This window comes from Empidonax traillii, unplaced genomic scaffold (genome assembly GCF_003031625.1).
Source record: "Empidonax traillii isolate 1590-97213 ecotype Southwest subspecies unplaced genomic scaffold, ASM303162v1 scaffold527:size1067160, whole genome shotgun sequence".
Taxonomy (NCBI): Eukaryota; Metazoa; Chordata; class Aves; order Passeriformes; family Tyrannidae; genus Empidonax; species Empidonax traillii.
Window position 1 is genome coordinate 1,025,796 of NW_020955720.1, and position 15,867 is coordinate 1,041,662.

The 15,867-nt window shown below is 39.6% G+C and overlaps 1 protein-coding gene across 1 annotated transcript in view; it reads left to right on the forward strand.

Annotated features, from left to right (window-relative positions):
* The first annotated feature begins 6,430 nt into the window (after positions 1–6,430).
* NPHP3 (nephrocystin 3) overlaps positions 6,431–15,867 on the forward strand; it is a 26,544-nt gene continuing 17,107 nt past the window's right edge. Inside the window, exons 1-8 of the mRNA XM_027897085.1 lie at positions 6,431–6,858; positions 7,479–7,604; positions 8,879–9,029; positions 11,030–11,182; positions 12,477–12,610; positions 12,861–13,021; positions 14,878–15,025; positions 15,568–15,663. Of these exons, the coding sequence (XP_027752886.1) occupies positions 6,511–6,858; positions 7,479–7,604; positions 8,879–9,029; positions 11,030–11,182; positions 12,477–12,610; positions 12,861–13,021; positions 14,878–15,025; positions 15,568–15,663 (1,317 nt within the window). The 5' untranslated portion in view covers positions 6,431–6,510. The remainder of the gene's footprint in view (positions 6,859–7,478; positions 7,605–8,878; positions 9,030–11,029; positions 11,183–12,476; positions 12,611–12,860; positions 13,022–14,877; positions 15,026–15,567; positions 15,664–15,867) is intronic.

The following is a 15,867-nucleotide window of genomic DNA, read 5'->3' on the forward strand; positions in this document are numbered from 1 at the left end:
TCTAGACACTACAGGGGGGGAGCCACACTTGATCACAGACAGAATACTGAATGGCAGAGACAATAGTTAGCTGAAGGAATGATGGAGAATCACTATGGTTTTTACCTGATCACTCTTATGATCTATCAGGTGCTTCCCAGAATTAGACACTTAGAATGAAGTAGGAGTTCATTTCAACCTCATCTGGGTATCGCTGAGTACATGTGGAGATAGAATACATGTTTTTTTTAGCTTGTTGGAAGAGTGGAGTAATCCTAATCACTGAATTAGAGAATCATGATTCTTATAGTTTCTTATGGTCCCATAAAACATGCACTTTCTGCTGTATGACATATTACTTCTCCCCAGAGAGCTGCAGAAGTTCTGATCCCTATCTTCCCTACAGGCCTTGGTCAGGGCACCCTTCTGGGAAACAAAAGATGCAAGACCTAATTGCTGTAGGCTAAAGGAGCCAGTGAATTCACCCAGGTACCAACACTTCCTATTGGGTGGCAGTACCATTTCCACATGTTTTTGAAGAAAAATTTGTTCAGATTTAGGATGCCTAATTTGTAAATCCAGAACAGGATAGGCTGTTGGGACACTCGCCTCTGCCAAAAAGGCATATGTTCTGGGGATGAACAACGCAGCATGAAAATACTTATGAAATTTCATTTGGGTCCTATTGAATTTCACATTCATACTAGCACAGGAAGGTTTGTAAAGACCGTTCTGAAATGAACTTCAAAATTATTAGGTGCAGTCTTCAGCATATTTCTTCTGTATTCATCCCTTGTTAAGCATGGTTGTAGTTTTCTGACTCTATGCAGAAGCAATAAAGGGCATGGCAACAGCAATCTCTTATCATTAATATAACTCTGTTTATTTGGACATTTCCTTCACTTTCACCCCACTTCTCTGGTGAGTAAGATTAGTGTTCATCACCAGTGTGACCACACACAGTATTAATCCAATTGGTCTGGAACAAAATGACCATGAGACTGCAAAATCTGAGATGTCCTTCTCAGCTCAGTGATGATTCAGTGATGATAAAATAGATGTTCAAGAGCTCTCTTATTGCTAGGATTATAACGCACTGTGCAATTTTCTGTTAACACTCAATTCAGATTTATGACAAACTAAGGTCACTTCAAAGCTTCTTTTGAACTTTTAATGGAGAAATATCACCAAGTGACTTGCCATAAAGATTAAATAAGTTTTTCTTGTCTGTCATACTGAAGCCATTCCAAATTGCACTGAATATATTTCCTATAGGTTATGTTGAAACATTCAGTGAGTCCTTGCATTAGAAGTTACAAACATAAATATGGTTAAAGTAACGGAGAGGTTTGGAGGCAGAAGATTACTTTTCAGTGTTTTCAGTCTATTGTTTCTATTCTAAATAACAGACTGTAACAACCTTACTGCATAAGTGTATCTAATCCTTCATCAAAAATCAGAAGACCTACCAGTTATGTAAGATTGCAAAGCAAAGCCCTATTTTGACTGAAATCAATACAAAACTATACATTAATTTAATGGAAATAGCATACAGCTCTCAAAGCTAATTAGTATTGTACTTTTCAAATAACATTATCTATGACTGATAGACAAAGCACTACATTAAAACTTCAGCTTTTCTATCTAAGTGCCTCCTCTGTATTTTGTCTTGAAACATCTTCTCAAACTGACTCAACTCTTTAAGAAGCTTGATTATAGCTAGAAGCACGTAACTTCTGAACTAACGCTTTCTTAACTCTTGTGTAAGGGATTTCTCCCCTTTTCTCCCACCTCCTCTCACAACCCCATTTTCCTGAGGTCTTGCTGTCCTCTAGTGGCAAAGGGCTATGCCATATAAAGTTATGGGAGCATTTGAAAGCAGATGTCCTCTCCTTCATTATGATTTTCATTATCTCTGCTCCAAGTAATTTTCAAGCTTCTCAGCAGATGGATTCTTGAAAGAAGCTGATGATTTCAACTCGACACACTGTAATAAAGTTACTGAGTGAAACACAGCAAGTTCAGTAGCTATTTGAACTTAGAACTATGCTCCAAAGTTGAATTTGTTCGGCAGTTTACAATTAACCACCTGTATGTTGTATTAATCCTAGACTGAAAAGAAGAAGCAGATGTACCAGAGGCTCTTGTAAATGTGCCTATAGAAATAAATTATCTTAAGACTTTTGATGGGATTTTCAGCACATTTCTTCAGACTTCAATTTTACAGTCCTGCTTCCAAAATTTAAGTTTATGCCAAAGTCTTGCTTATGAATGTAAGTTTCTAACTTGTTGAGCTAATGATGAACTGCAATCAGTTTTTTATTACTCTGTCTCCTACATTCACAACACCTCAATTTCATGTCAGGTCACAGAAAGGTGTGTGCAGGGTGTAAGCCAGTCATAATGATGGATATAGCCAAAGCCATGCTGGGTCACATGGAAAAGGGAAGAAGACACCTAACTCTCCATCATTTAGCAGTCATCACCTCACAGACACCCCACATATCAGTCAAAGAAGCCTACATACCAATCACTGTCTGGTGAATCACAGAACTGCTGATGCTTACTTAGCAGGAAGGTCTCAGAGGAGGACAGAGGCAGATGTCTTCTATGTAGATGAACAAAATGCAGAATTCACATCAAGGCAGAGAAGATAAAGTAATTTTCATGGTCAGGGCTAAGATATGGCAGTTTCAGACCAGCATATGAGTTAACAAAAAGGATATTGTGAAGAAGTTTGGTCATTTATCTTTCATTTAAAGTATCTTCTGCTTTCAGGTCATTATCAACATTCATTCTAATCATAGCAACTTCCATTTTTACTGTGTAGTCAATCTGTGGCAAACTATCATCTTCAAATCTTTGCGAGCTTTCTCTTATCTTGCTGTATCCTGACCTTGTACATCAAATTTTACTGGAATGCATAGGTAATAATATATCAGATATATTATTTTATAAAATTAATACCTGCTAACTTGCAGCTGAACTTAATAATACATTTTAAAAACCCAATCTTCTTTCAGAGGTCTAATTCTTGCAGTTGTACTTTTCTCTGTGGGACACATCCTTAGATCTATAGAGAAATAAAGAGTAAGAAACTTCAATAATACATCATATAGTAATAAAAGCAATATCCCCGCAGACTCCATATAAATATTTTTAAACTGTAGGGCAGCAGATTTTAAGTAACAGCAAATAAAGTATTCAGAATGTTTGCATAAAATTGGTTATACCATAAAGCACAAAAGTCTATGGGCTTCTAAGTAATGCACACACTGAAAAAAAAACCCATCACAGTCTCAGTAGTAGGAGAACATTGGCAGAGTAGGTGTTCCATTGTGGATTAGGAGTACTGACTGCATACTGATGCTGAAGGGGTAGATAGAAGAGTAAATTTGTCAGAGGACCAACCAAGGTACTGTGTTCCTCATTATGTGGATTCAGGGATGGAAAGCAGCCTGGGTCTGTTACAGCTTAAGTGATGAAGAAGCATTACAAAGTGCAAGTGCTCATCTGACAGATACCTCTGTACCATGTCTGGCTGAGATAGATCTACTTTTCTTCATAGCAGCCAGTGTGGTGCTGTCTTTTAGATTTGTGACTAAAGACACAAATTGATAAGACACCAATGTTTTAGCTGTTGCAGAAGAGTCCTAACAAGAAGTGGAGAGCCTCAAGTCCCTCTCTGCTACTCACTCTGCCCACCAGTGTGAAAACTGACTGGTGTGAAAAAGGTTGGGAGGGAACACAGCCAGGACAGCTGACCTGGATTAGGCAAAGGCATATTCTATGCCATATAACATGATGCTCAGTAATAGAGCTTGGGCCTCACCTTTGCAAAGAAGCTGTTCCCTAGAGACTAGCTGGACATTGGTCTGCTGGTCTGAGGTGGTGACTACCTCTGAAGCACTTCTTGATTGGTTGTTCCACTTACTTCTTTTCTTCTTCTTCTTTTTTTCTTTTTTTTTTTCCTTCACTCTCTCTTTCCTCCAGTAATTGTCTTTATTTCGGCCCAAAAGTTTTTCTTACTTCTGCTCCTCTAATTCTCTTCCCCATCTCACTGGATTGGAGTAGTAAATGAGTGACTGGTGTGTGCTTAGTTGCATCCAGCATATCTCACACATGGAATGTTTTAATGAACTGTTTAAATTAAGTAAATAATAGAAATGGTAAACATGAAGCTGCTCAAGTATCTCAAATGTCTTCACGGACTGGTGAAGAACTTCATGGCACAAGTCATCCAATGTCAATGTCTTCAAGGCATGAAGGATTGGAATGCTCTAACTGAAGCTTAAAAAATTAACATAATGATACATAGAAATTTTTAAAGAACTTGCTATGGTGTTTTCTTCAGCGAATGATTTTCTGGGAAAATTCATTTCTGAAAGTTAAGACTTTCTCTCTTTAGGTTTATCCTCAGACATTCTGAGACATTGTTTCCAACATTTGTGCAATGAACAGTTGGATTCCTTTCTGAATTGTCCTAATCGGTGATCTAAAGCAATCTTTGTTAGTTTGCAAATTAGACATTGAAGCAAGCTATTCTAATCTCTAAACATTAGGAAAGCCAACCCATGAAGCAACAGGGAAGCAGTGTAATTTTTCTGTTTAGAAAGGGTTGTGTTAATATGGTTTTTACTAACCATAAAAATTTCATAATGCACCCAGCGGCATCATTAGAGAAACAGCATTTTCAGTTATTCCAATCTATTTGTTAATGTCAAGTGGATTATTAGAAGGAATTCAGGAGCTCTTACAATACTATAGTTTTTATCTGAGGTTTACAACTTGGAGATTTTGACATTTGCGAGCTCAGAATATGAGAATAAATCACTTCAAGCACCAGCATGAATGTATTTTTAATTATCCCCAGAGCTCAAACAGCAGTAAAGTGGAGAAACAGCCTGATACCAACATGCAAATGAAGAAACCAAGAGCCTTTGCTTTGTTACAGAGTTACAGGCCTATTTGCTGAATCATCTAATACTGAGCAGGCCATGTTAGTGTCAATATTAGAGAAAGCATAATAGCATCCTTCCTCCTCCCACAATTGCCACATATTCTGTATCTGTCTTTCTAACTGAAGCAGGTTTTAAGTGGACTAGATCACAGATGTGATTTATCAGTAAATGATATTCATACAAGAAATTATTTTTTCTGCATGAAAACAAAGGGGTAAAATCAGGGCAAACAGCACATATTCCCCAAACCCAAGGTTTTACTCAGGGAAGTAAACCAACTTTTTTTTTTTTTTTTTTTTTTTAATTTCTCCTACTGTACACAAAAGTAATTTCCCCCTCCAACACATTTTGAAACTCAGGGATGTCTCATTGGAGAGGCATTTGTAAGATTTTTTTTTTCTTTGTTAAGAGGAAATTATTCCCCTGGTAATAAGTGAGGTAAAATCTATTTTAAGGTAGTGACATTTTTGTTATTCATGCCAAAGGTAGGGCAGCCTCTGATACTTGGGAACAAATGGACATTCTCCTCAGCCACAGGGATCTTGATCCGCTGAAATCCCTAGGCTGGATGAAGGAACCAAACAGGGTTTTTTTGAGAGACAGAGAGGAAAAATGGCATTGGGATAATTCAAGGGGCAGCTAATCCACAATTGCTGTATTCCAGAAAGGGAGGATGTTCAGAGAATTCACGAGTGTTTCATGCGAGGCCCAGAGGCAGGGCAAGGTGCTGGCACGGGACTTGGGTGTGACAGGGTGTCTTGACCTAACACTCGCCTCTTGGTGGACCCACTATCAGCTCACTCAGGTCTTCCTTGGTGAGTACCAGCTGAAAGTCACAGTTTCTGAGTGGTGAGAGATAATTCACCCTCAAGGTCTCTACAATACAAGAGCTGATGACACAACCTGTGTGCGCCTCCCTGCTGGGCCGAGAACCGGGTGATACAGGTGTGTAGACCAGCCTGCGGTGCAGCACAGACTGAGGGCTCCGGGCTGGGTTAACGAAAGGGAGAAAGGGACACTTGAGGGGAAATAGACGCGGTGAGGAGAAAACGGACACTTACTGTGTTTGTTTTTTGTGGTTTGTTTGTTTGTTTGTTTGTTTGTTTGTTTTTCTGCCTGCGCCGCCCGGCGGGGCTGCAGCATCTCCGGCGAGGCTGAGATGGTTCCAGCGGGAAAGTTTGCCGGGACCTCACATTTTCTCGTTTTCAACAGCAAAACACCTCAAACCTTTTCCTGAAAGGAGCGGATTCCCGCCGCCAGCCCCTCCGCTTTTCCCCGGCCTGGAGGGGCGGCTCGCGCTCCCCCTCCCGGGCTGCTCCAGCAGCGTTCCCCAGCAGGGAGCTGCCGTGGGACGGGGCGGGAGCGGGAGAGGGAGGGAAGGAGGGAGAGAGGCGGCCCGCCGGGCCGCTTCCTCCCGGTCTCCCTTCCCCGTCCGGCCGGCGCACGGAGCGGACCATGTCCCGAAGCCGGCAGCGCTCCGCCCCGGGCACGTCCCCGCCGCCAGGTCCCGCCGGAGGCTCCGGTCCCACGGCCCGGGGTTAGAGCCGCGCCCGGCGGCGGGAGCGGGGCCATGGGGACGGCGTCGTCCCTGGTGAGCCCGGCGGGCGCGGTCGGGGAGGTGATCGAGGACACGTACGGCGGCGGCGAGGCCTGCGAGATCCCGGTGGAGGTGAAGCCCAAGGCGCGGCTGCTGCGCGGGTCCCTGAGGCGCGTCGGCGGCTCCCGGCCCGGCGGGCTCATCGGCGCCAGCTTCAAGTCCACGGCCTCGGTGCAGGAGCTGGAGTGCGTGGCCGAGTACGAGCGCCTGAGGAAGGAGTACGAGATCTTCCGCGTCAGCAAGAACAACGAGGTGGCCTCCATGGTGAAGAAGGAGGCCAAGCTGGACAGGGAGAACAAGCGGCTGCGCGCCGAGCTGCAGGTAGCGCCCGCTGCCCCTCGGCTGCGGGGACTGAGCAGCAAAGCTGGGGATGCGGAGGGCTCGTTCCGCTTCCCGGGAAAGCTGTGTCAGGGAGGTGGCGGGTGCGAGGGAAGGCAAGGTGCTAAGGGAATGTTGCGAGCCCCAGTGCTATCCTGGTGAGCCATAGGGATGCCGTCAAGATGCGCGTCTGGGAGCGGGGACCGCGCCTTGCTGTCGCTATGGTGACCAGCGATAGAACCCGTGGGAATGGCCTGAAGTTGTGTCAGGGGAGGTTTAGGTTGGATATTAAAAAAGGGTTCTTCCCCCAGAGAGTGGCTGGGCACTGGAACAGGCTCCCCAGGGAAGTGGTCACAGTACCAAGCCTGCCAGAGTTCAAGATGCGATTGGATAATGCTCAGACGCGTGGTGTGGTTCTTGCGGCGACCTGTGCAGGGCCAGGAGATGGACTCGATCTTTGTGGGATCCTTGTGGGTCCTTTCCAACTCAAAATATTCTATGATTTTGTGTGCCCTGCAAGTGTAGGGTGCTGGGATAACATTGTAGTCAGACCTGAACAGTAATCTAAACCCTTTTATTGGTGATAAAACTCAGAAAAAAAATGGTATATTAAATGTTTCCAGGCCCTTCAGAAAACTTACCAGAAAATACTTAGGGAGAAGGAAAGTGCCTTAGAAGCTAAATACCAAGCAATGGAGAGAGCTGCTACTTTTGAACATGATCGAGACAAGGTCAAAAGGCAATTCAAGGTATGTCTTGACTTTTCTTTTTGAGGGAAAGTGACCCAAAAAAAAAAAAAAAAAAAAAAAAAAAAAAAAAAAAAAAAAAAAAAAAAAAAAAAAAAAAAAAAAAAAGATGTCACTTGTTCATGTTACCCAAACACTTCTCCAGTAGCTTTCACGAGGACCTCTCCTTCTTAAAAAAACCTTGAAATGTCATAGCCTATTTCTGTTTAAGATAATCCTGCCAAAGCCTCTCTAAAACTATGAGGAGAAAAAATAGAAAATAAATTTTTAAATATTAAAAGGAGAATTTGCAGTGATGCACATTAAACTAAATTCTTGTGTTATTTGAACACGGGAGTATTTTAATTTTTGGGAGTCACAAGAAAACATGGGCTGCAAACTGACATATGCTGAAGGAATGTATAAACACGGAGTTCTATCATTTCTGAATAAATTTTATATATTCCATTGTAAGGTTTAGCAACTTCAGCTTACATTAAAGTGTGTATTGGTGCATCTATTTTGGCTGTTAAAATATGACAGCCAGTTAAAGACAATTTGAACTTTCTGGAGGGATGACTTGAAAGGCCCGATACTTTTGCTGTTCCTTTGCTGCAGATGACACTTCTACCACCCAAAACATGGCAGTAGGTCCTACTTTTATACTGTTTTCAAGATTCTTCTTATCCTTAATTGTAACTGGTGTAAATGTTTGGCAGATATATAAAAAGAGGGGTGGTTTTGACCTTATTTAAGAAAATGAAACTTGAGACATATTTAATTTCATTAAATTTAAGTCTAGGTTTGTGTTTTCTTCCCCACATGACACTAATATTTTACAAACATGACATCTGGAGATGCTCGATTACTTTCTTTCATAGGAAATCTAAATTTCTGCACCAATAAAAACTAAATACGAATTTATATGTAATTGGAGAAAATTACATAGAAGAATAAAAGGGAACCTTTGAAAAAAAGTATTACATGTAGTGATTTTAGAGGACAATAAACTTTAAAAAGTGAAGAGAGTTATTTGCCATTTTTAACGAACATAATAATGAAGGCTTCTAACTTTCAGAATGGTATGCTAAGGTTTAAAATGATAAAATTTTAAAAATAGATAATTTCATGTTTTCCTGCTCATTTATAGACTACTGATGGCACTGTGTTCACATTTTCATGCTTTTACCTGCTAAATGAATGCTAGAAACTTATTTTTCCAATTCAAAGTACATAATTTGAGTTCAGGGACTGATACTGAATTTTAAATTTCTTTTTTTATTATTTCCTGCTTGTAGATTTTTAGAGAAACTAAAGAAAATGAGATTCAGGACTTACTGAGGGCCAAACGAGAGCTAGAAGCAAAACTCCAGAGGCTCCAGGCCCAAGGAATCCAAGTGTTTGATCCTGAAGAGTCTGATTCTGATGATAATTGTACAGATGTTACAGGTGAGAATTTTATCCCCAGTGTTTTATGTTGGAACATGACTGAAGTCTCAGTAAAGCACAAGACAAATATTTATGTTCTTTTGAAAAAAAGTTGCATTAATCCAGATGAAAAGCAACTTAAAGTAGTTTAAAGGATAAAAGCAATGAACTTTACAAAACTGTTTTAGATTGTGGGAACCCCACATTTCTGGTCTTATAAATGGAGAGATGATGAAGACCCACTACTGTCTCGACACAGCAACTTGAATGTTTTTTAAAAATTGTTCCATGAACAATTTTGAGTTTTCTAGTCTTTTCTTAGTTTTCTGATCCTAGATCTGAGAGATCATGCTCCAAAGGATCCAAAAATCACACCTGAAACTAGAGGGAGCCTTAGACACTTTGGATGATGACTTTTGCCAGGCTCAGCTGCTGTACTTTTCAGAGTACCAGAGTTAGATATTTACAAAGAAGAAGTATATACCAAATCTTGTTTATGTTATATGAAGTATTTGATAACATGGGAAGGGTTCAGATGGGTGTGTGATCAGCCCACTGACTTTGATTCAGAATAGAGCAGTAATTGTAGCAGACTTAACACTCCTCAGATGGCCATTACTTCTTGCACTGTAAAGGGTTACTGAGGAAAAGCTGTGTGCAAATGCTGTTGCTTAACCTTTATTTTGCTTATTGAGATATGTCAACCATCACTTCTTGGCAGGATTATTTAGAAGTGGAAATGTTTCAAAATACAGTGATGTTTTTTTGCATAGTTACTGTGCAGTATCATGGATTGCATCAAAAGCAGTGTGGCCAGCAGGTCAAGGGGGGTGATTCTGCTCCTCCACTCTGGTGAGACCCCACCTGGAGTGCTGCATCCAGCTCTGGGATCTCCAGCACAAGGAGGACATGGACCTGTTGGAGCAAGACCAGAGGGAACCACCGAGGTGATCAGAGTGGTGGAGCACCTCTCCTATGAGGAAAGGCTGAGAGAATTGGGTTTGTTGAGCCTGCAGAAGAGAAGGCTTAGGGGTGACATAATTGCAGCCTTCCAGTACCTGAAGGAAGCCTCCAAGAGAAATGGAGAGAGACTCCTTACAAGAGCAGTGACAGCACAAGGTAGAAAGGCATCAAACTGAAAGAGAGTAGGTTTAAATTAGATATTGGGAAGAAATTCTTTACTCTAAGGTTGGTGAAACACTGGAACAGGTTGCCCAAAGAAACTGTGGATGCCCCAACCCTGGAAGTTTTTGATGACCTGCTGGGTCTGGTACTGAGCAACCTGGTCTAGTGACAGGTGTCCCTGCCCACAGCAGGGGGGAATTGGAACTAGATGATCTTTAAGGTCCCTTCCAACGTAACCCATTCTATGATTCTATGATTTGATGAACTTTAATGCTATAGCAAGGAGTTTTCCTTTATATATTTTTTCTTTCTCCTTTTGTATTAAAATAACTTTTCAGTTCATACTTCACTTCTTACCTCTTTTTAAGTCTTTTTCAATTTCCTGATTTTCTCCATGGAAGATTTATTTAGTGTCTTGAATGTTGTATATTGGTGGGCAGAAGTGTAATCCAAACAATCTTATGAAGAGATGCTGTCAAAGCTCTCTCAGACAGCCCAAATTTCAGTCCTGACCTACTGCCCCTTTATGCTTTTTCAGTGCTGGAACAATTCCTGAACAAAAGTTTTGTTGTGGGCACAAATGAACGCAGCAATACTGTGAACTGTTTTCCTGATTTGTAATGCAAGCCAGTATTTGAACCAACAGATGTGAGCAATCTGTGTCATAGCAAATATTAGCAACTAACCTCATCCTTTAGCATCATGGATTTGCATTACCTTTGGACAAGCGCCCATTTAGAACCACAGAACACAAAGGTGGGAGCAAATCTGCTGAAGGAGAAAAAAATTAGTCACTGGCATGTGGCTGTAGGTTTCAGCTGGACTATTATGGACTGATAATTTACCTTGTTTAGTGACAATGAAGAGAGGTGGTTTTTTTGTTTTCCAATTCTTAGCTACTGGGGCACAATCTGAATACTGGAATGGAGGAGCGTTGGGAAGTGAGCCATCCATGGGTAGTATGATGCAACTTCAGCAGTCTTTCAGAGGGCCTGAATTTGCCCATAGCTCCATAGATGTGGAGGGACCATTTGCAAATATAAACAGAGGTAAGTAATGATAGTTTGTTTTGCTGGGATTATAGTGGTCTACGTAATTTTTCTATGCATCTTAAGTAATTCTGTTCTTTCTTAGCTGCCTTTCTGTCCGTTCTTGGGTAATTTGGCTGAAGGGTTGTTTGGAAATCTGCCTTGTGAAAATAAAAGGAAATGTAGCTGTATGGCCTAAGTTTAATATATATATGGTGATTATGGTATGTGCAGCAGTGATTTTGGCAAACGTCAGTGACTGGTGCTTTATTGTGAGTAAACCAAGTACCATTTTGTTGCTTAAGCTGACGAGGGAAGATGGTGACCTTTCTTGCAGTATCTGCTGGTGTTTTATTTTCTGTTTGTATTCAGATTCTATACTTTCTGAGTATTAATGTGACATTTGTATTGTTTTTTTCATTGGATTTCCATGGGGTTTGACTCTGCCTAGGGGGCCATTTATGGAAATCTAATTGCAAGACCAGGATGTATGGTTTTTTATGTAAATCAGTGCTAGATACTTTCTTGTCAATAATTGTTGCTTTTGAACTTTCCCAAGCATCTCTTGTAAAAATTGGCTTCCGGTACTTTGTTTTCCTTCAGTGTTTTCCTGGCTCTTCAGCCTCTCCTGCATATAGTTGACTTCACTGGCTGGTTCTCCCTTTTTTCTTCAATCCTTTAGGCTCTGATTCAGAAGTCTGTACCTGCAAAGTGGGAGGGGATGGTCTGCCCTGTGGTGGACAGTACCTTGTGGTACTGAAAGGAGAACCTATTCCTGTCTTGAAAGAATGGCCAGGCACAAAACAAGGAAGGTTATAAAAGTCATTGCTTCTATAGGGAATAAACATATACTGCCATAGAAAGCAATGCACTTTTTCTCTAGAAAAGGAAGTTCCCATAGCGTTTTCCTATCATTTATTCTCATGGTATAATTGAAATGCATGTAGATCTGGAGGAAAAAAAATGTTTGGTTATGAGTGAATTTATTACTCCAGCATATTATTACTTACTTTACAGCTATCAGTTTGATTTTGTGGAAACATGTCATCAATTCTTTTTAAAGGAAATATTGTAATGATAACGTAAATATATTTAACACTCTTGTTTTGCCACATTATCAAATTGTATGACATTATCAGATTATATGGGTTCTCTAAAAATTATGAAGTTTAAATAATTGACTGAAATGTTACAACTGTTTTAGATAAAATGTAGTATTCATATTATTAACAGATGATGACTTGTCTTTTATGCAATTCAATGAGATGTGAAGACCTCTAGATTTCATTTTGGTTTTTTTTTTTTTCATTGACAGATGATTGGGATGCTGCTGTTGCCAGTTTATTACAGGTTACTCCTCTGTTTTCCCATTCTCTATGGAGTAACACAGTAAGATGTTACATTATTAGTACTGATGAGACTCAACCAGAAGTGAACATCCTTATTAGAGTGAGTACCTCATAAACTTCTGCTCACTTTTATGCTGTTTTGTTTCCAATGTGATACTGATTCAGAAATTGGTCTAGTATTTCTTGAAAGTTTTAGTAGATGTAGTCTGATTTAGAAAAACCCAGTGAAATATTGTCAAGGACTTCAGGGGGAGAAACTGTCTAGAGAAGAGAAACGGAGAATTGGTTAGTAGGTCTTTAGTACTATGCACGTTTAGTAATAAAGCACTATTATTCAAATTTGCTTACAGAACTACTCTCCAAAACTTCAAAGAGTCTGTGAAACAATGGGGTACTTCTTTCAAGTTGTTCATTTTTCATCAGAAAATGAAAGGCCTCTTCAGGATGTAAGAAAATGGGAAATTGAAAAAAGTTCGATAGTCATTTTGCTCCTGCATTTAACTTTGCCAAGGTGAGGATTTTCCAGACTGGTAAAACAAATGTAAACTGGTAATTTATGCAGAGTGCATAGCTTATTAAAATGTATGTGATGTTTTGCTCAGTACATTTCCTAAGCTAATATCTTCAAAGTGATGCTCCTTCAAACTTTAGGTTTGCTAGTACAGACACTTGAAAGGATTTATCAGCTTTTTAGCATTTCCTTTTTCTTGTAGCTACAGATTCTCTTAAAGAAAAATGTCTTCATAATATAGAGAAATGTTTTGCTTTCCAGGAGCAGCTCTCTGTTGTGCATATGACTGTGTCTTAGGAATTCAAGACTGCTGGTGCAAATGTCCTCAGTGGTTTTCATTTGCTTATCTAGCCTTACACCTGTCTGTAGTATTTTGGGTTTATTCTATCACCTATAAGTTCCTGCTTTGGGACTCATTTCATGGCGCTCCTGTTTGTCACCTTACGCTAGCTTTTGACAGCTTGATTTACTGAAGTCGTGATGTTTTATGACAAATAGTGATGCAATGTGTTCTGTTTGCTCAGTGAGTAATTTCCTAACCTTCTAGAAGAATAAACATGGTTTACTAAATGAAAAACATCCAACTAGGGATACTTTCAGAATTGTGTTAGGAGTGTTACTGTTATACATTTGAAAATTTTGGGTGGAGTGTAGTTTTGATGTTTGCAGGAGAGAGGGGTGTCCTTTTGCTGAAGAAGAGAGAAAAAAGGACTAGAAAAGATAATATTAAGAATCACAGAGTGATCATTCCAAAACATCTGTATGAATGCAAAAATCTGAAAATACCAGTATGCATTAAATTTAATTTTAGAGGTAGGTTTTGAACTCTAGGGATTTCAAATACTGTTGTGTTATTAGAGCTCTTGTATTAACCCTGTTTCTGTAAATAAAAAAATTGGTCCACAGAGAATTAAAGGCTAGTTTAAGATACTAGCAGATTTACAACAATAAAGTGCTTTAGGAAACAGCCAGGTGCCACAGATGATTATGATTTGTTTTTATAGAGGAATTGGACTAGAGCTGCCATACATTTATACTCTTAGGAAGATTATGTCAGCTGCTGAGGATATGTTGGCTCTGAGGGGTTGCTATTGCCAAATAACCCAGTTTTATGTATGTGGGGCTCAAGTGTTTAAGGATAAAATAAGCAAGGAAAAAAAACAAATGAAAGAGTGTTCCTGCCAATAGTATTAATTTAGAGAATTGCTCTTAGAGAAACTGATGAAAATTGTAGTGCTTGTATATGGAGCAAAATATTTGAGAGATCCCATTTGCTATTGTCAGCAACCCCAAGTCATATAGTTCCTTCTGTGGAACAAGAACGTGAATGATATGTATGGATATCATTCACATATTCAAATACAAAGTACTTTTGAGTTTGGAGGTGTGTAGTTCTCCTCTAACTGCTATAAATTGTGAGACTGTCCTATATCTGACAAATACTAAAGGATTTTTCCTATAAAGATAAATGAATAGAGCAGACTCTTCAGAAAACTGATGACAGAGATGCTCATTAATCATATGCGAAACCATATTCTCTTCAGGCAAGGCATGCACCTTTCACTCTGGATATGGTATGACAGGAATATCAACTTTTAATTTACAAATCAATAATCATAAAAATTAATAAATAGGTTTAATGGTTTTGGTACAATTAGCATAAATTTTCCCTTAGCTTTTCCTTGCTTCAGAGTTTTTCTTAAATTCTCTTTTGAAGTATTTGCTTGCCTTTAGCTGTAAATAGATACGACTTTTGAATTAGATTTTGCAGTGAAACCCATCCTCGGAGCTTGTGTTGATTGAACTGTTTACTACAGCAGTGTAATATAGCACAAGAATGCTGATTTCCAATCTAGTTGTTTGTTGGAGGACTGTGAAGAAGCCTTCTTGAGAAATCCAGAAGAAAAACCCCGGTTAATTTACCTCAGAAAGGAGGATGACAGAGTCAGTTCAGTCTCGGTGCAACAGTTAATCGAGCAAATTTCTTACGTGAACAAAGCAAAGGTATGGCATTTAAAAATTGTTCTTAACCACACTGAGTGCTAGTAGGCCCAGATTTTAGGAGAAATGGCATTACACTCATTGCTCTGGATGCTCATTATGCAAGCAGATCAATGAAGCTGTAATTTATGAGTGTTACAAAATTTTCATTAGCAGGGGAGAAAAAAAGCAACTACTTTCTTCACTAAAAAAAATATATATTTGTTATAAGGATAGAATTTCTAACCTGTGTTTAGGCATTTAAATGGCAGAGTTATTTATCTGAATGCCTCTGCAACCACTGAAGAGAAAGAAGTGTACCTCCAGAGAGATTCCTCCTGTCTGAAAATAGATCAGTTGCCATTTTTTTTGCCTCTACAGGGAGAACTGTTGAGAACAGCTGAAACTAGGTGCCCAACTTAAAGATCTTGGGCAAAATGAATCTTACATAAGGAAGGCAACAGAGTGGAATTTAAATGTGTTCCAGAACCTTTTTGTGTGAAGTCCTAAATACTGTTCTCAGTTGGATTCAGATTTGCATCATGCTTTGCCATTTACTTTTTCAGATTATTGACCACGTTGGAGGTGTGGAGGAAGGAGCATATGAAATCTATAGTTGTGTGGAAAAAATAATTAAACAGGTAGAGTATATGATGCATTTTGTCTTTTTCTGTTCCTGCTCTGGTTTGTGATCTTAAATTATGTCAGTGTGATTACTGTATACAACTTAGATGTAATTCGAAGTATCTTTTTGTGTTTTATCATTAATATTTGGTACCAAAGAAATGTGCAAGTGGAAAATAAAACCCCAAACTGAGCAGTGCTTTTATGGACAGAAGAAGTAACGTCAGGGGAAAGGGATCTAT